Source organism: Sciurus vulgaris (assembly GCF_902686455.1).
Source record: "Sciurus vulgaris genome assembly, chromosome: 2".
NCBI classification, from domain to species: domain Eukaryota; kingdom Metazoa; phylum Chordata; class Mammalia; order Rodentia; family Sciuridae; genus Sciurus; species Sciurus vulgaris.
Window position 1 is genome coordinate 4,480,260 of NC_136462.1, and position 19,836 is coordinate 4,500,095.

The window sequence follows — 19,836 nt, forward strand, 5'->3', positions numbered from 1 at the left end:
CAGGGGCGCAAGTCACTCTGTGGCCTGAACATCTCCTTCCCAATAAGATGGCTCACTCTACATAAACAGAGCACTCAAAAAGGACGAGTTAAGTTCAAGGCCAGCCTCGGCAACTTAGCGAGGCCCTAAGCAGCTTAGTGAGACCCTGTCTCAAAATAAAAAATGAAAAGGGCTGGGGACGTGGCCCAGTGGTTAAGCATCCTGGGTTCAATCCCCAGTACCGAAAAAACAGACGGGTCAGCCTGCACTCCTTTGTGCCTTGTGAAACTGAAAGGATGGAGGCCTGTAGGCCCTGGAAGGTAAAGTGAAGTCCCCAGCAGGCCACTCTGGGATGGACTGAGCCCAAGCAGCAAGAACGCAGGGAACTCTCCCTCACTCACCTCATAATCAATGATGGGTATGTTGGGCGCGGTGGGCAGGGGCACAGTTGTGATTCTCCGGATGTATTCACCCAGTTCTGCTCTCATCTTTAGTCGGCTGTCTCCAGACAAGGACCAGAGTATGGCATAAACCAGGTATCGCTATTGAAAGAATTAAACTTTCATGTTCACGAATTGTTAGCAACAGCAAACAGACAGACGCTGAGAGCAAAGTTCACCGTGAAGCCTTCTCGGACGGTGGCCCCACATACCTCCCAGCCCCTCGCGGAAGCCTGATTATGACACACCCAGAGGCACAGGGTTTCTGGGCTCTGAGCCCCCCGGCCCACCCTGACCTGGATGTAGCGCTCCAGCTGCTCGATCTGCATGGGGAAGTCGGGGTGGTTGGCGTTGTACTGCGCCACGTTGCGGCAGGCCTGGTGCAGCATGGAGAAGAGGGAGCCCAGGCAGCGCAGGCGCGTCAGGTCCATGATGTGTTCCAGCTGGAAGGCGTGCTCCAGCGCCTTGGTGACCAGGCCGTTGGATGTGAAGTAGGGCTGCATGATGGTTGCTGCATCCCTCTGGATCTGGAGGAGGGGTGAAGGAGGCTTGGCCACCAGCTCACGTCACTGGAGTTTCACCTGTCCCAACCTAGGCCCCAGGGGAGGGTCACATGACCCTGGGGACACATCCATGACCCACATGCATTCCTTCTTAGTGGTTCCCCAAAGCCCTGTTTCCTGGGAACACGGTTTTCACACTGACCATGGGAAAGGGGGACTTTCCACAACGCGCAGAGGGAGAAAGAAGACTGAAGGGTCTTTAAATTTTCCCCACACGTCTTTTAATTTCTGCAGCTGATACAGCTGGGCCTCCCCAGAAGCTGGTACAAGACAGACCTGCCTCTGCAAGGCTTAGACTGCCTGGCTTGGGTGGAAGAATAGTGAGTGACCATCTGACCTCACTGCCTCACTGACCTGTGGCCCAAGTGGGGAGGGCATGCCTCCCATACCTGCAGCATGGGGGAGGCGGCCTCCTCCCCCTCGTCCTCCTTGCCCTTGCGCCGACGCTGTGCCTCGTCCTCCCCTTCGTCCAGAGGGATGCTGCGCAGCCGGGCCAGGAAGTTGTTGAAGATCATGTCCGTGCTCAGCACGTCCTCACTGAACCAGACCATGCCACAGCGAGACACGGTGGCCAGCGTCGCGTACTTCAGGTCCTGCACCTCAAACATGATGCGCACCTTGGGGGACAACAAGAAGCGATTTAAGGACAGATGTGGCAGAAATGCAGTCATTATAATTGTTACCTACAAACTGAACGGATGATTTGAATTTAATTTTTCTGCACTTACTTTAAAAAGATGTACCTGCAGTTCTTACTGCTACAGTACCAACCTTCTCTCCACAAGAGCTGGGCAGGGAACAGGCAGGGCTGAGCAGGACACCACCTACTCCCTGGCCAGGGGCTCTTGGTGGGACAGAAGCAGCGGTTCCCCAAGGGTGCCGTGCACACCCCATCCAGGCACTGTCCCCAGGGCTGCGCTCACTGTCACGCAGACCAGGGGGACAGGCCTGTTATTACCTCCACTCACACAAGGGCTGGGTAACCTGCCCAGCTGCCACTGCTAGTAAATGGGTTGAGACTCTGATCGTGGACCTGGTTTCAGAGCCCTGACCCCATGCTACATGGCCTCAAGAGACCAGCCGCTTTCTGCTGAGAACTGACTGGACAGCCAGCTACCAAAGGACCTCATGGGTCAAATCCAGACAGTACACACAGATTGCACTGAGGCCCCACAGCCTGGTTGAGGGCATGGTGATCGTGCGAGTCCTGACCCTCCCTGATAAAGCAGAGGCCACACACCATGGAGTCAGTCTTGATGCCATCCCTCACACTCTGGTCCCGTCCTGCAGCAGATCCCTCTGCACCACCCCTAGTAACAGCACCGTAAGCCCTTCCTCAGCACCTTTCCTGAAAAGGACAAGTTCCAAGGCCTCCAGTGGACACCTGAGCACAGTGCTGAACCCTACAGAGGCCATATTCTCCCTGCCGCACACAGTTAAGACACAGTTTGATGTAAGTTTCAGGTGCAGTGGGAGGTGACTAATCAAACTAGGAGAATGATATGCTGCAGCAAGTTACACGGATCCTACCACCACCGCCAGAGTCCTCCATTCACCACCTTCCAGCTGCGGCTGGCCTCCAGCTCTGCAGACAAGGGGCCGCACTGCAGCTGTGCCCAAAAGGCTACTCACGTTGGGTGGCAGGCTGAGGCGCTCTCCGTTGGGTAGGGTCAGGAGCTTGTTGTCATCCAGCACTGAGTTCAGGTTCTCCACCCACTCGGGATCCACGTCGCCGTCAAAGACGATCCACTGGCGCTTCTGCAGCTCGCCCCGCACGTTGTCTATGATCCTGCATGGGAGGGGTTTCAAACGCCCGTTGACACGTGCTCAGCCACCACGGCTTTGGAAGTGAGCTTTAGCTTGTTACAGTGTGGCTGGGAAAACCAAGTCCCCTCTGGATGTGACCGAGACAGTGCATGGGCCCGCACTGTCTGCTGCAAACCAGACCAAAGCCAACGTACTTCCTCAGCACATGTGTGAAGAGCCCGTCCGTCCACTCCCTGGTGTTGGGGTCCAGGGTTCCGTAGAGGTGGTCTTTGCTGATGGCCTTGGGGTCGATGATGTGGGCCACACCCTCCACACCCTCCAGCCTCTCCAGAGCCTTCAGCAGCACCCGCCAGGCCATGCTCTTGCCACTCCCCGAGGGCCCCACCATCATCAGGCCATGGTTGATCTGGGTGATCTGATAGAGCTGGAGAACCTGCAGGGCCAGAGATCAGCACTGTGACACCTCAGGAAGAACAGGAAGCGCTTTAGTCACCGATGAGCGTGAGCAAGAAATGTGTCCTATGGGTCCTGGGAAGCAAGTACTAGAATTCTTCAACTGAAGGAAGTGAGGGACGACCTCCAGACACTTCTCAACCGGGGCGGTCCTACCAGGCTCCCTCGACAGTCACAAAGCAGGTCCCCAAAGGACAAGGCCATGTGGTGACCACACCTATAATCCCTGCCTCCTGCCTCCAGCTGAGGCAGGAGGGTTCCAAGTTCCATGCCTGTCTGGGCAACTCTTAGATCCATCCCAGGACCACCAAAAAAAAGGAGACCATAGCCATGGTTTGATTCAGTATAGCATTTTTCCGGTCAATACAAACAGCTTGCATAGACAAACACAAAGAGGAAAGGAAGAAATCAATACGAAGGCAAATCACATACCTCGGGGACTGAAGATGTTAAACTAGTCTGAAAAATTCTGTGAGAAGTAGTTTTACTGGCTTAAACAAATTTCCATTATAATCATGTCTTTAGTCCACATTTTTAGGGACTTAACCAGACCATGTAAAGGAAATTCCCAGTTTTGCTATCGTGAACAGGCCGTGGGCAAATCACCCTGCCCTCCAGCGAGCGCCCCCTGGGCCCTGCAGCACGGGGTCTGCGAGGTGCGTCGAGAGAGCGAGCCCCAGTACCTTTTCAACCCACATTCCCCCGACTTCCTCTCCGTCGCCGTAGGTCAGGTACATCTCCTGACACACTTTCTTTAGCTCTTCCCGAAGGGCAGTCATCTCACCCCGGTGGTACTGGACCCCGGGGAACACATCTGACAGGAGGCTGAAGAGCAGCGGGATGTCCTCTGCCACCAGCTTGGGCACCATGGTCTCACAGACGCTCTGTATCAGGATCTGCGGGAGGGAGGGGCGCAACCAGCACAGCTCCAGAGGCCTGAGGTGAGGCCCGCCACTCACCACACTCGCCTACTCAACTCCCTGTCCATCAGTCCACCCCGCCCATCCCCAAGGTGACTCAGGACTCAGAACCAGGTGTGCACAAACCTCTTGTTCAGGCAGATTTTCAGCAATTTCTCCTTCATCAACAGCTTCCCCTCGTTCCTCTTTCTCCCTCTTTATCTTCTGAATTCTCTCTCTCTTCACATTGCCTGCACTCACTAGCACACTCTTCAAAGCTCGAAGACCAAAGTCATAGTGGCTTTGGGAAGAGAGTTGCTCATCGCACAGTCTAAGAAGGAAAAAAAAGTTTTCTTGAAAAGCAGCACTTCAAGTAATAACAGAATTAAGTGTCAAGGAATCAGACATGAATACTTCAAAAGATGTGCCTTAAATACAACCAGGAGTTGTAAGGTCAGGTGGGCACGGGCTGGACACATGACTGGCTCTCTAGGCTACTCACTTAAAGAATGGGACAATCTTGTTGGCGAGGACCTCGGCGGTGCGGAAGCCCTGTGAGTACAGCATGACCTGGGCAATCAGCTGCCGATCAGGCCTGGTCATGGCCAAGCTCCGGAACAGCTTCTTGAGGTTGTCGGGCAGATTGGAGCGGCCTGCGTAGCCAGGGTTCATGGTGATGAAGATGGCCATGTCCGGGCTCACCTTGACTTGCTTGTTCAGCAGCTCGCAAGTGATGGGGGCAGAGGCTGGAACAGATGATACCATCAGAACTCTCGACACTAAAAACCCTTGGAAAGGGCTCTAAAAATGGGCTGGTCCCCAGCACTGCAAAGCAGTGCCCCTGGGGCCTCCAAGCGTGAAGCCCAGCACCCTGGGGAGCTAGATGCAGGGTTGAACAAGGGCTGCTGTGGCCTGCCCATCACAGTCCGCCTGACCACTGAGCAACCGAGGCAGGGAGCCTATCTGCACTAAGACACTAGCGGCACAAGGACAGCTCAGGAGTGGAAATACAGAACACAACACCTAGATGCTCAAACACAAGTCAGTCTGCTGGACCATCAAGCCTCACCAACAACCCAACCACCCCTCTCCTACTCCTGGAATCGCTCAGGGATCGTAGGTGTTTATTTCATCAGAGTAGTGACCACAGAAGTAGGTTCGCTTTGATGCTCCCGTGTTATTTAGGAGGTCTGGGGGATTCTTAGTAAGACAAGTTACTACTATTATTGAATAAGAGGAAACAATAAAACAGCTTGTGCACATGGATAGGAAACTTCCACGCCTAACCAATTATTTTTTTTTTTTTGTTTCCAGTTGTAGACGGACAGGAGACCTTTATTTATTTACTTGTGTGGTGCTGAGGATGGCACCCAGGGCCTCAGGCATGCGAGGCAAGCGCTCCATCGATGAGCCCCAGGCCCACCCACGCCCACTCCATCCTGACATCGGACCCTGCACATCACACGGGTGGGGCCTCTTGCACAGAGGAGTCCTGGTGCCTCTCAGGGCAGCTGTTTTCTGTGGTGGTAGGGCTCACTCCCCACACAGGATGGCACAACATGGACCCGCAGGGCTGGGGAGCTGGCTCTCTGGGATGTGGGCAGCTGGTGCGTACTGAGGGCTCATGTGGCAAATGCCGCATGGGAGAGCTCAGGCCCTGGCTTCGCAGAGGAAGTCCTGCGCCCCGGCAGAAGAGCAGGCGGGGTGTGCCCAGCATGAGCGAAGGCGATGAGCCTGCTGAAGCAGAGCTACCCGCTCTCCCCATGGTCCCAGTCACGGTGCGCTACGCTGCCTCATGGTGTTTTCCCGCAATCCGCTCCCACCAGAACTCCCTCCACCTCCTCTGAGTAGGTCTTTAAACAGAGGCGCCTTACTCTTGTCGTAGTTGGGGTTGGAGTGCTCACGCAGTGCCTCCTGGATGCACTGCACCTGCTGGGACACAGCCGATAGCATGCGCTCCTCCAGGCGGTTGAACTCGTCGAAGCAGCCCCAGGCGCCCACCTGGCACAGCCCCACGAAGATCCGCCCCATTGCCTGAAGTGGAGGTAAGAAAGGAGGTGGGACTTCTGCCATGGCCTGACCAGTGTGCCCCACACCCACACCGATGCCTCAGCATTGCGGGCTGTACTGGGGGCTGTGACCTTTCTGGAGGTAAAGTTCATTTTCGAGGTACTGGGGATTGAACTCATGGGTGCTCTACCACTTGGCTTTTTTCTTTTTTTTTAATTCTCTTTCAGTTTTGAGACAGGATCTCACTAAGTTCCCGGGCTGATCTCAGACCTGCTATGGTTCCGCCTCAGCCTCCTGAGTTGCTGGGATTACACGCATGTGCTATTGCACTGATTAGGACTGGTGTTCTCATAAGAGGAGGAAGATACTTGAACTCTCCCTGTGTGCACCGGAGGGTTCGACGGGAGGGTAGCTGTCTGCACACCAGGAGAGAGGCCTTGCCAGGAACCTGAATCTTGGTGAGAAGAATGGCTCCTGTTGGCTAGCTGTGCAGCCTGTGGTTCTCGGTGGAGGCCTGAGCAGACTCCTGAGCAGACTCAGACTTCCCTTGTCTCACAGAGTGGGCTTTGTGTAGAATCCTGGCTCTGGAGGTTGGTCCAGTCTTGGGCAAGTCAGTCATTCCTGAAACCTATGACTCCTACTTTATAAAACCAGAGATGGTTGTGAGGATCAGGTCCAAGTCATATTCAGGAAAGGGACCAGCACCTACAGACAGCATGGCTACCATGCAAATGGACGCTGCAGTACCAAGTTTTTCTCCTGTGCCAAGAAGCTCCCACTTACAAAGCAGATATTTTTGTTCTACTACTTTTTGTGATTCTTGCCCATAATAATGTTTATTTCCAGATAGGAGCTAAGCATTTCTGGATAAATGATAAAGATTTAACTTTGAAAACATGAAGTTAAAAATCAACTTCAAAGCATGTGTCAGATTTCTCCAACACTATGAAAGAATACCAATCCCTATGGGACTTGGAAAGCCAGAAAAATCACACTGAGCTGCAAGGCTCCGAGAGGCTCGAGTTCAGCGTCCCATGTGACCTCTTCGGAGCATCTGATTTTAGGTGGATCTGATAAAGCTTCTCACCTGAAAGTCAAAGGTCTCGTCACAGTTGAAAACTAAAACAAAACGTCCAAGTTGATGGCCCAAAGCTTTGACGGACTCTGTTTTCCCAGTTCCAGCAGGACCTATTATTTGAAGAAAAGTAATTGAGTGCTTGAATCTATTACTTTATTGGGAACATACCTTTAACTTCTAAGAAAACAGTAGAAGATAATTTTTCCTTGTTTTGGTGGTATTAGGCTTGAACCAGGGGGAGCTCTGCCACTGGCTACATCCCAAGCCCTTTTTAGTTTTAGATAGATCTCAATAAGCTGTCAAGGCAGGCTTTGGATTTGTGATTCTCTTGCCTCCACCTCCCAACTGCTGGGGCTATATGTGTGCACCATGCCAGGCAAAGCAATCCACTTTAATGTAAAATAAAAGCAATCCACTTTAAATGTAAAAGCAGCTATAAAAGGGCAAACAACTTTAAGATCTTAGAATGTACTAACAATGTAATTAAGAAGTATATCCAAACCACCTTCTTAGCCCTCTAAAATCATGTCCATTGCATGATTCTGTCCTATCCAGGGTTATGGAGTGCTTACCGAACGGGGAACCCCCCAGCCTGGCCTCCAAGGCTTGTGTCATCGTCAAATAGCAGCGATCAGTGAGGGGGGTCTGGACCAGCTTGTCCTGAACACCCAGGTACTCAAAACCATAGTTAAATTTGGCATTTGCCATTTGAATCGACAGCTGCTGTAACACATCAGTTTGCTTAGGGTCAAAGTAAAATCGCATCTGGCTGAGCCATTCAAAAGATTTGGCGTTGTCAATCTTGCTTTTTATCAAGGACCTGGTGACATCTCTCTGGTGAACCAACTCTGTTATCTGAGGAAATAAAAGTTTGGCATAAGATAAAATAACACTCGCACCAAGCATTCTCTGGGTTTGTGGATTACTTGTTAAATTAAAATTGAGATTCTATGTCCAGTTATAGCGGCTCTCAGTAAATATGAGCTCACTTCCAGAGACAACAGCAAAGCTTTTTATGACACAGAATTAAGAACTATTGCAAAATGAGGAAACGAACAAAACATTTACTCAATAAATAAAAACTGCAAGTGGTGTAACGCGGGATAGGAGTGGCTTCTGGTATCTGCCCAACACCGAGGCCCTACCTGCTGGGCTTGGAGTGGGAGCTCCCACACTGAGGTGCCTAGCACCGCCTTGGTCGTGAGGAGAGGACAGGAGGCATGAGAGGCCCTGACCAAGGCCGCACGCTCTTCCTGCCTGCAGTCACCTGAGTCCTGATCACGGCTCAACAAGGGCCCTCCACTTTCTGTGACACGACAGAAGTGCTTCCTAGGGGTGGCTGAGGTGTGAGCCTGGGAGGTGAGGAGCAGGCAGCTGGGGACTAACCAAATGCTCCAGCTTCCGCCTTCGGAGCGGGGGCTGCTCCATGAGGACAGAGTCCGCCAAGACATTGAGGGTGACCTCCACGTTGCTCAGTACGGAGTGCAGGGGTGCAGCGTCACCACCGCCACCGACGTTGCTGAGGGCACTCTCCACGTTCTCTGACCAGGCGATCTGGGCTGACAGCACCACAAGCTGGGCCTGGAGGGAACGGGACACAGACCCACAGGGTGAGAGAAGGTCTCACTGTTGCTTAGGCTGGCCCCAAGCTCCTGCACGCAAGTGACCCTCCTGCCCCAGCCTCCAGTGTGGCTGGGCCACTGTGCCCGGCTCCCAAAGGGTCACTTGTAAAGTCAGGCAGTGCTTTCATCCCCGGATACCTGGTATTTATCAATCCATGTGATGTAGGTATTCGGATCAATTGACGTTGCTTTGCCAAAAATCTCCACTTCTGTAACAGATTCAGCAAGAAGTTTGGCCAGGGTGACTCTCATCTCCTTTTCCACCAGAGTGAGCCACTCATTGATTTTGGGGTGCTCTGTGATAGACACAGGAGTTTTAAACATAACCTGAAATTTGAAGAAAAAAAAAATGTATAGGATGTGCAAAGACATGAGAGAAGTTTTCTAAATCATAAATGTAAATTTTAGTACCTCCTCTCCTTCCCGGGAGGAAATTCCCAAGACCACAGAGTTATCTTCATTGAGGATGATGCTCGAAACTCCAGCAAACATCTTCTTGAAGTGTTTTTGTAGTTTAGCTACATTCTTGCTGTTTCCAATGATTTCAAGCAAATCTTCATCACCCACAAAATAGAACCTATAATTAAGCATTCAAATGGCTATTATTTTCTATACAGAAGTTAGGAAAAGTTTCAAATTATAAGAAGACAAAGAAGATGTGGCTACTAGTAGAAAAATCTCCAGCCTGAATTTGGATTATATCCCAACTTCTAGACCTCAGCAAAATATATGCATTTATTCAATAAGATTTTGAAGAAAGAATTCAATGCCATTTACCTTACTTCATTAAGTCATTTTTCTACTCACTGCAAGAAAATTATTCATAAAGAAAGAGCCGCCACTTAGAACAATCGGGGAGACCCCGAGGGACACCAGCTGCTCCAAGGGAGCATGAGAGCCAACTGGGAGCCTAATAAAGCCAAGGGAGAAACTGGGGACCACCCAGGGCCACCAGAAATCCATGCATGCGAGGCCAACGCTGTCCATTAGGAGATTTACTGGCAAACAAAACTGACAACATACAAGCCCAGAAGGAAAAGGATGGTCTGAAAAAAAGCACAACTCCGTTTCAGTCTGAGACAAAGCAAGTGCCTTACCTGGGGAAAGACGATCGCTCTCTTTCCAGGTACTCTCCCAGTGCTTTCTGGATCTTTCCTAGCAGGTCTGCCAGCCTTTCCAGAGACCTTTGCACCCCCTGGATGTTCAGAACATCCATAACAAGGGGAGACTTGGACACTTTTTTCATCAGTGCCAAAAACTCCGTGCTGATGCTACAAACCAAGTCAAAACATAAATCATGTCAGCCTCTGAGGAGACTGGTTTCCAGCCCTGCCAACGCCTGGTCCCCAGCTAGAGGCCATACCTCTGGAAACGCTGGGTTTCCACGGGCAACAGGTGTTTGATGTCTGCGCTCCCTGTGAAGATGCCTTCCAGGTAGACCCAGCGCCTCTGCACATCAATCCACACATCGAAGAGAGCCATGATCCGATTCAGCTTGTCTTCCCAGCTCAGGGCGTCCTCCTCGAAAACCTGGCAGGTACACGGAAAGCAGAGGCCACCTGGTGAGCTTTCCACTCACGGATATGCTAAAACTCACTGGAAAACGAGTTTAGGATCGCAGAAAAGGCATGCGACTCATGTTTTAAAAAGCAGGTGCCTCGTCAGTGTGGAAGTACTACAACGAAGCACAGAGCCCTGCCCACGGGGCAGGTCTCCCCAGTCACCGTACCTTGTAGTATGGAGAAAGCTTCATGGCAGACACGCTATTGATGTGCTCCTTGACCTTGTTGAAGAGGTCATCCCAGCCTCGAATCAAGCGACACTTGTTCTGGTAGTTGACCAAGTCAAGTTCGTAAGTATTCCACACTTCTCTTATCTAAGTTGAAACAGGAAGAAGCACGCCATCAGAACATTCCTGGTCCACTGCCCAGGGACAAGGGTCCTGGGGATGTGAGGAACCACAGGTGACAAGGCTTCATTTTAATGTTCAAGTCTACAAAACAGCCTGAACATGGGAGCAAGCCGTCTAATCCTGTTACTGACCTGCTTCAAAAATTCTTCCAGGGCCATCTCCCCCTGTGCCACCAGCAGGACATCCTTGACAATCGCTTCATTCTTCTGCAAATCGACATCCCAGATTTGGCCAAGGGTCAGCTCGGAGACGACCCAGTTCACATGCAGCCTCTTCATCAGCTGCTTCCAGTGGCGGTCCTTGAGGGCTTCAGATTTCAGCTCGATCACCAACATGTTTACCTGTGCAGACAGCAAACACGGTGCTGTGTAGGTGGCTTCTGGTGGACGTCCACCGTGGCCTGGTTCCGCTACCTACCTTCATGTAGCCTTTCAGCAGCCTCTGAACAAACTCGTAAGAGGCGTACTGCCGCAGGCGGGCAGGGAAGCTCTTCAGCTGGTTCAGGAGACCATCTAAATTCTGTCGAAGCTGTCAACAGAGACATAAGATGGTATTAGTTTGCTGATATTTCTTTAAATGGTGAAACACTTTAGAAATGTTTTAACATAAACTTTACATTGGTCTGGTTGAATAATGTAAGTGTCATACAGGACATTAAGTGATATCTTGTGAACTCACAAGTCACTTGCTTGAGAGGTTCCTAAATAAAGCCTGTAAGTGATCCTACACAGACACACACCCGGCAGCACTGTGACAAGGCCTACCTTCCGAGGCTGGACTGAGACCCAGGGCTGCTCCTTCATCTGATCGATCTGCTCCCACACCTTAGACAGCTCCGACCAAACGCCTTTGAGGTCCTGCAGTTCCTCCAAGGCCACCTGTGATCAAGAGCAAGCAGTTAGATGCTGGAGACAGCAATCAGCTCACGACTGGAAAGAAAGAAAGAAAAAGGAAATCACGCCAGGTTCTGGCGGGGGTCAGTGGTGGAGTTGGGTGGAGCAGGGTCCCAGCCCTAGCTCTGTGGTCAGTACCTGCACGCGCTCTTCACTGCCACTGAGGAGCCCGGTGTCCGTCAGCTCCAGCGCCTCCTTGGCCTTGGCACACTTCTCCCTGTCGTCCTTCAGCCTGCCAAACTTCCCTTCATATATGGTCAGAGCCTGAAGCGCCTCCTCTGGGCGAAGGTTGCCCTAAAAGCAGCCAGAACACAGACAACTGCAGTTCCGCTGTGGCTTTGACCGGAGGAGACCCTGAGCTCCCAAGAGCCGGCTGCCTGAGTCCACTTGGGTAAGTATTGGACACAACGTCTGTCCACTAGGGCATATGCACAGGGCTGAATGTGAATCCAACTGCAACGTTCCACAAAAACAGGAGCAACTCTCCGCCTCCAGTGCCCAGGGAGGCAGGCACAGGGAGGAGCTGGGGGGTTCTTGCAGTGGTTCAAAGGCAAAGCTCTCACCTGCCAGCCAGGCCTTCTCAGGCAACAATGCAGGAGATCTGCCTAGTTCCCCATGAACAGTAGTTACATACTTCCTGACTGTAACTGTTGGCTTTCAGACAAAGAACAACTACACAGAATCCCACCTAAAATGTTAACTGTAACACTTTCCTGGCACCAAGCTGAGGTGATCCACAAGAGAATCTTGCTATGATGGACACTCACTCCCCTGCTGCAGTGAGCGTTTGTAACTGGGAAATATGGGCAGTGAGAGCAGGTACTTTTAAACTTTTACCACAGGAACCATCAAATCAGAATTAAACACAAAGGAGAACCTACAAGGGCCCAGCCACACCCCAGGAGGCTCAGTTCCCTACCAGGCCTGCTGTGGAAAACTTAGGTCTCCAAACAAGAGGAGCACTCAAAAGATTGTAACTTCCTTTTATCTTCACATCTAAACACATACAACTGAATTCCACCTCCAACAAGCCAAACACATGCCACTATCTACTTTCTGTCACCGCTCCATGAGCACCACCTGCCACTTCCCCTCCTTTAGGTCTTCCTTCACTGTCCCCTTCCCAACACAGCAGTAGCCTCTGGCACCCCCTGCCGCCCTGGACACCCCAGACAGCACCTGCCACAAAGGACCTGCTTTTTGTTCACCCATCACTGCCTTTGTGTTCTCTCCCCCGACACAAGGGCAGGGGCTCCTGTCCTTTTCGCTGCTGCGTCTGTGCTCTTAGGACAGTGCCTGGAGCACCAGGGCTCAGTGAACAGGGATGAACGGCGCTCAGGCGTGGTGGGTTCTGGGTGCAGGATTCCCTGCCAGGCAGGGCAGGCAGCAGCAACTGTGAGGCATGCCCTGTGCCTACAGAAACCGACCTTTGACTGATTGATTGATTTTTGGTACCAGGGATTGAACCTGGAGGTACTTTACCCCTGAGCCACATCCCCTGCTCTTTTTATTTTTTATTTTGAGACAGGATCTCACAAAGCTGCTTAAAGACTCGCTAAGCTGCTGAGGCTGGCCTTGAACTTGCCAGCCTCCTGCCTCAGCCACCACACCCAGTCCAAATTCTAATTTTTGAGCATGCCTAAAGGAAAAGGCTAGTTTAAAAACAGAAAATTCTTAGCCCTTAAGACTACCCTGATTTCAATGATGGCCACTCTAGGTACTGAGAGGCCCAAGTTGACTTTGTAGTGACCATCTGCAAGTATTGCTTTTTAAAGCACCATTGGCTATGAAGCCCAGGTCCTCATGCATGCTAAGCAAGTACTCTACCACTGCACTATACCGCAGTTCTGTTTTGTTTGTTACCAGAGATAGAACCTGAGATGCTTAACCACGGAGTTACATTTCCAGTCCTTTTATTATTATTTCTTTTATGACAGGGTCTTGCTAAGTTACCTAAGGCCTTGCTAAGTTGCTGAGACTGATCTCAAACTTATAATCCTCCTGCCTCAGCCTCCCAGGCTACTGAGTTGTTCTGTTTTTGGGAGGGGGTATTGCTAGGTTGCCCAGGCTGGCTTTGAACTCCTGGGCTCAAGCCATCCTCCTAACTCAGTCTCCCAAGTAGCAGAGCCTACAGGTGCATGCCACCATGCCTGGCTCCAAGTATTGCTTTTTTAATCACAAAAAGGGGGGGAAAGTCTCTGGTATTGGCAAGCTGTGACATGGTAAGGCTTTTGAAAGTTTAAAGAAAGTATTCCAGATCATGCTGGTGGTCAGCATGGCCTGGCAAGGCTCACTGTGACTGGCTTGGTCTTCTCCCAGTCTGTTAGCAAGTCAGTGGTGCGGCTCTCCACAGCCCGGTCCTCCTGCACGATCTTCATCTGCAGGTTTGCCACCTGCTGTTGGATGGCAGAGTCCTTCCGCCGCATGATGTCATTGAAGGCTCCCCACTCTCCCTCGATGTTGTCAATATAGAGCCAGGAAGGCGGGAACTGGAACCTCTGCTTTTCCAGCAGGCGCTGACCATTGCGGTAGAGCTTCAGAAGTTAAAAGACAAAAGTGACTTTCCCACCTTCTACAAGTATAAGAGAAACTGCTGTCAGAGTCCCACCACAGAGAAGACTTTTCCAGCTAGAGAACACAAAAGATCACATTTGTTCTTCTACAACCTTCCAGCCTGACTAGAGTGGAAGAGGGCAGCACGCCCTGGGAGTCCAACATGGCTAGCCAGGTACTACATTGCACTGTACCCAGAAGGCCCTGAACGGACATGAAAGCAGGGAGCAGCTGTGCTTCACTCCATCCCAGAATCTAGAAAGGATATTCAAGTCCAGTAACTTGAAAGCAACTGCAATAAATTAAAGAGAAAAAACAAGCAAAAAACCAGTTGTTCTCAAACCTTGTGTGCAAGACAATCGCCTGCAGAACTTTTTAAAATGCAGACTCCCAGGGTGCTGGTCTCAGCAATGTATTTAACAAACACATCAGGTGGTATGACAGTGATGGTCCTGGGCCGTATTGTAAGAAACAGTGCCTTCAAGGTCCCTTCAGAACATTCCCTCAGAAGGCAAAGCAGTATGAAAGTCAAACTCAACGAGAGGCTCTGGGCATCTGAACGATTCACAGGGCTCACCTCAACTTGTTTCTCGAATTGCTTGATCTTCCGCTTTAAAGACTGCACGTAGGTGATGAAGGTCACTGCATCGGAGGTGCTGGCCGTGTCCACAGAGTGCTGCTCCAGCTCTTGGCGGGACTATCGGAGAGAGGCTGCATTTTACCCCTGGCCAAGGCTCCAGGCAGACTACTTACATGCAGAATCCTACCTCCTCACCTTTGAGATCTGGGAATGGAATTCGGTCATGTTTGAGCCCAGCATCTGCCCAAATTTGCTCAGAACCTCTTTATGCCAGGAGTCATACTTCAAGTTCACCTTCGATTGTACCTGTGAAGCAGCACACAGCAGCACATCAGCAGCCGCACAGAAATGCTGCTTCCTGGCACCTGGCACCACCAGGAACGAGCAGAGCTCACCTTGCCGTAGTCTATGACCACTGGTCCAAACTCCTTCTTGGTCTCTGCATTGTCGAAGGTACCCCTGGCCTTCCTTATCTGGACCAAGAGGGCCTGCCATTTGTTGAGATCCTCGCCGAGCCTGTTGTAGATGTTCTCAGCCTGCATGTCCCACAGGCACTGATACTGCAGCCAGACCTGCAAATGAGGAGCGTGGTCAGACACGACCGCTCCACCGTCCAGAGTGCTGACAGACATTACATCCACATTTCACTAAAAGGATTCATGTGTTCTCGCCATTAGAAAAACTGACACCTCACATGCTCAGAACTTTGTTATCAAAAAAAGCATAAAATATACTTTCCTTGAACATCACAGTTAAAATTGAAAAATACTTGACCAATTTTCACTTTTTGCTTTAAAATTAGCAAATGTTACCTAGTGAACCACGTTAGGGTGGTTGAGGTCCTTCAGCTCTTAAGAGTCTTGGACAGACTGCAGCCCACGCAGGTAAAGCCAGGACTTCCTACCTTAACATACTGCTCGACTTCAGTCACGATGCCCATGACAGCAGAGTACGATTCCTCCAGGGCAACAGGGCCATCGGGCATCCGTGTTAAAGCGTTCCGGTAGAACTTCTCCTCCTCAGTCAATTCATAGTGCACGCCCACCTGAGCAACCAAAGCCAGAAGTGAAGCCAGACCAGATGGCCACAGGGGGTCAAGTTCATGTGACAGGAAGATTTGAGAGAGGGAAGAACCCAAGGAGAGGAAACAAGAGCTAGAGCACAGCAGAGGCTGACTTCAGGGTGTTGAGTGTGAAGATAAACCAGAGAACTGTGCAAACGGAAACGGGGCTACTTAGACCCAGAAGAACAAGGACCTCAAGACTGTAGGTGGAGTCCTAAGGGGCAGGAACTAGCACTCACTGCTTGGTTCTGATTAGCTGGACATTGCCAAGTTCTGGGCTAAACACTGCCAAAATTTCAAACCATGGCAGTTAACTACTTGAACAACCTAAAGAACTGAATTGATGTCAAAGCCAAGGAAATAAGTTCTCAATAAGTTCACTAAATTCTAGAAGAGTCTGCCACAGCAGAGTTGTGGGATCTTTTTTATTTGAAAACCACTGGTGCTATTTAGAAATAACATTAGCTAGAGGCCAGGGACTAAATGGTCTTTTAAGTTTTCATTTGGTTCTAGCAGTAGAGTAATAAGAGTATGTCATACCTGGAATTTACTTTTAAATAATCTGGTAGGAGTGGGAAGTAGGGAAGGAAATATAAATGAAAAAAAAAAAAAAACAAACAAACAAAAACAAAACAAAACAAAAAAAAACTGGTCACATGTTGACCAAATAAACCCAAAATAAACCTGGGTAGTGCGAGCTCACAATTACCACTACCTCTGCGCATGTCTGAACATTTCTCTAAAAAAATGGGGACAGCCCTGACAGAGGGCACACGCTCTGAGACCCTGGGAGCTCACCTGGTATCTCTGGCTCTGGATCCTGGGGAGGGATAGCACGACCATCTTCCAGGCAAACATTTCCTGGTACAGCTTGTATCTGCATTCTTCAATTGGTGGATTCAAATAGATCACCTGATTGGTTATTCTCAGCTCATGAACAACATTCTGTAAAAGAAAGGTTCCATTTTTTACTCAGCATTATATTTCAATAAATACATTAAACTCAATGTTATTTTTTTTAGTTGTTGATGGACCTTATTATTTTTATTTATTTATATGTGGTGCTGAAAATCAAACCAGTGCCTCGCACATATGAGGGAAGTGCTCCACCACTGAGCCGCAACCCCAGCCCCCTCAATGTTGTCTGTAATACTAAAAAGAAAAAATTCAGACATTAAGGATGGGGAGAGGAAAAAAGAAGATAAAAAAGTCTCTTGCTTCTTCCAGTTCAACATCTGCACCTGCAGTTCTTCTGGGCTCGTTTTGTGAGGTGTTTTTATTGCCAACATGAGAACTGCCAACAGAAAATAAGTACTTGACCTCTGAACTTCAGGGCGGCCTCCCAGGGCAGCAGACCGGTCCATGTGCACAGCTGCTAACAACAGAACTGCAGAATTCTCTGGAAAGCTCACCAAGTGCTGGCTGACCACTTCTTCACACCGTGGGGAGAGGCAGCTTGAGAGACAGAGACTGCTGTCTGCAGGGGCAATCCTGTGCTTCTATATCCTTCCACAAGACTCAGATTCAGCCTTCTACTTGTAGCAGATTGGATGCCGTTCATTAAATAATTTATTGCATGAATGCTTGGTAGGCAGAGCCCTGATGTAGATTCTTTTCTAAAATTCATCTTTTTTTTTTTTTTTTTTTTTTTAATTTCATTTAGAGACAGGGTCTCACCGAGTTATTTAGGGCCTTGCTAAGTTGCTGAGGCTGGCTTTGAACTCATGATCCTCCTGCCTCAGCCTCCCAAGCTGCAGGGATTACAGGCATGTGCCACCATGCCCAGCTTAAAATTTATCTGTTTTCTTATGCCTTCCTTCTTCAAAATTATTTTAGGCTTCTAAGTTGAGTTCCTACTTCACCTACTCTTTCTCATGTAAACATCTTACACAAGGACAGAAAGGCTGACCTGAATCTGTGAACTACAGTCCCCAGGACCTGATCCAAACAACTACTTGACACTCGGGTGTCACATCTCTCCCTCACTTTCAATCTGTGACATCTGTCTAGTTTTTCCTTGATATTCATGACCCTCAGTATGGGTTTGCAGGGCATGGTCTCATGACTAGAATGAGGCTGAGGAATCCAGGGAAGGTCACAGAGGCAAAGTACCCTCTAACTGCACATCACAGGGAATATGACCCTAACTTTAGTCACCTGTTATGGTGCTGTCCCTCAGGTTTCTCTGCTGTGAAGTGACTTCCATGGCACCTCCGCCTCTTAAGGTGCTGGGGATGCAGCCCAGGGCTCTCTGCACATGACAGAAGTGACTGCCACCGAGCGCCATGCCCAGTCTCCATGGGTCCTTCTAAGGGGAGGCTTATTTTGCCCACTCACACCGGGATGCCACAGGAAGTACTCACTTTGATCTTTGGCTCTCCACCAGGCTTGTGACTGACTTGTGGAGCATCTGTATCCATGTCAACTTCTGCTTTATCTTCAGCCTGTCCAAGAAGGACCTGGGTCCAAGCTCTGAGGCCAGCTTGTAGACGAACACCCAGTATCCTCTCGATCTACAGAGAAGTTAGCATCAGAACAGTGCTTCGTCCAAGTCAGCGCACAGACATGAGCACAAGCAGGTGGGTGTTTGGGGTCAAAGACGGAAAGTCCTAACTCTGATCCTCAGCCTCCCTTATCAAGTTCCCAGCCTCACATGGCTCATCTCAGGTTCTGGTCTGCATCTCTGGACCAACTGAATCTCTATCCTTCCATTTCACAAGTGACAAGAAGCCTAGAACCATGCAGCAGATGCAATTAAGGTCTTAGTGTTTATTCAACGTGAAAGAAAACCATGTTCTCTGGTAGCCTCAAAGACAAACCTGGAAAAACTATAATTTGGATATCAAACAAGAAAAGAAGAAACTCTTCTGATTTAGAATTAGACAACTTTCTTATAAATAGGATATCTGCATGCCTTTGTCAAGTCTGCCTGGGCCACACAGTCAGCTGGGAATGTGGTGGAGGCTGCAGGCACTGTCAGAACGTGGGTTCAGTAACGTTCCCTCCCCTAGTGTCCCTCTGTGTGCAGCCACTGCAAATGACTTACCCATTTCAAAAGAGAAAGGAAACAAAGCCTGGAAACTGATCAGGCCAACCTCTCCTACCAAATGCCCCTTCCTAAGGCTGCATTGCTGTACTCTTGAGTCAGCAACCAGGGAAGCACAGCCCCTGCCTGACCCCAGGGCTGAGCAGAGAACTCTATACCAGGAGCAAGAGGTACTTTGTGCTAGGTATTTCTTTCCAAGTTAGTTGTATCAGGGATATTGCAGAAGGCTGCCTGGGGGGGGGGGGGTAGGAAGGACAACCCAGGGGTAAGGGGTGTGGCTCAGTGGTAGAGGCATGGCTGAGCATACTTGAGGCCCTGGGTTCAATCCCTGGCACGTCCAAAAAAGTCAACCTAACTCATAGGAAGAAAAGGAGCAGAAAGGGGCAGAAGTGTCAACATCTAGCAAACAAAGGGACTTTCTCTTCCTGGTGGCTCTGGCTCTCAGCTCAGTGAGGACGTGGGTACTGGCCTGTCGAGGCCCAGCTCAGCTCTAGAATCAGTTAAGTGAGACTCTGGGGGGAACTGGACCATCACTGGTAATTTCTAAGGAAAGTTTTTCAGTGCCAGACTGAAGAGCTTTCTGAACAGGGCCCACTCCTACATCCTCGCAGAATGAAAAATGCTTGAACCGATCCAGCTCACCTCCATGTCAAGCTTGTTGACCCAGATGGGCAGATTAGAATAGGAATGCAGATTTAAGTCGTCCACTGCTTTCTGGACTCTGTTCAAGATCTCTGAGAAGGTCTTATGATCATACATGCACGTTTCCAAGGAACGCACTTCCAGATCTATTTTTTCTTCAATAATCAGCAGATCGTCCACCTACGGGAGGCAACAATCAAAACATCCACTTATTCTATTCCTTTATTGCACACACTCTTCTCAGTTCATTAACGAAAGCTGTGGTTGAGTAGTTCCCCACAAAGAGCCAACCCTTGCTGTTGGGTTGAGCAAGATGCTTATCCCCACCATGTTCCC

At 50.0% G+C, this 19,836-nt stretch overlaps 1 protein-coding gene across 1 annotated transcript in view; it reads right to left on the reverse strand.

The window, feature by feature from the left end:
- Nucleotides 1-19,836, reverse strand: part of DYNC1H1 (dynein cytoplasmic 1 heavy chain 1) — a 63,503-nt gene that overhangs the window by 25,359 nt on the left and 18,308 nt on the right. Inside the window, exons 9-37 of the mRNA XM_079130134.1 lie at nt 19,501-19,680; nt 18,176-18,325; nt 16,611-16,757; nt 15,654-15,794; nt 15,145-15,321; nt 14,945-15,055; nt 14,747-14,866; nt 13,911-14,150; nt 11,755-11,910; nt 11,488-11,601; nt 11,141-11,251; nt 10,855-11,064; nt 10,541-10,687; nt 10,175-10,341; nt 9,909-10,082; nt 9,223-9,388; nt 8,950-9,138; nt 8,576-8,770; nt 7,762-8,044; nt 7,199-7,299; nt 5,976-6,135; nt 4,604-4,847; nt 4,249-4,432; nt 3,886-4,098; nt 2,944-3,182; nt 2,615-2,771; nt 1,372-1,599; nt 716-946; nt 381-521 (exon numbers count right to left, since the gene is read on the reverse strand). Coding sequence (XP_078986260.1) covers nt 381-521; nt 716-946; nt 1,372-1,599; nt 2,615-2,771; nt 2,944-3,182; nt 3,886-4,098; nt 4,249-4,432; nt 4,604-4,847; nt 5,976-6,135; nt 7,199-7,299; nt 7,762-8,044; nt 8,576-8,770; nt 8,950-9,138; nt 9,223-9,388; nt 9,909-10,082; nt 10,175-10,341; nt 10,541-10,687; nt 10,855-11,064; nt 11,141-11,251; nt 11,488-11,601; nt 11,755-11,910; nt 13,911-14,150; nt 14,747-14,866; nt 14,945-15,055; nt 15,145-15,321; nt 15,654-15,794; nt 16,611-16,757; nt 18,176-18,325; nt 19,501-19,680 — 5,076 coding nt within the window. The remainder of the gene's footprint in view (nt 1-380; nt 522-715; nt 947-1,371; nt 1,600-2,614; nt 2,772-2,943; nt 3,183-3,885; nt 4,099-4,248; nt 4,433-4,603; nt 4,848-5,975; nt 6,136-7,198; nt 7,300-7,761; nt 8,045-8,575; nt 8,771-8,949; nt 9,139-9,222; nt 9,389-9,908; nt 10,083-10,174; nt 10,342-10,540; nt 10,688-10,854; nt 11,065-11,140; nt 11,252-11,487; nt 11,602-11,754; nt 11,911-13,910; nt 14,151-14,746; nt 14,867-14,944; nt 15,056-15,144; nt 15,322-15,653; nt 15,795-16,610; nt 16,758-18,175; nt 18,326-19,500; nt 19,681-19,836) is intronic.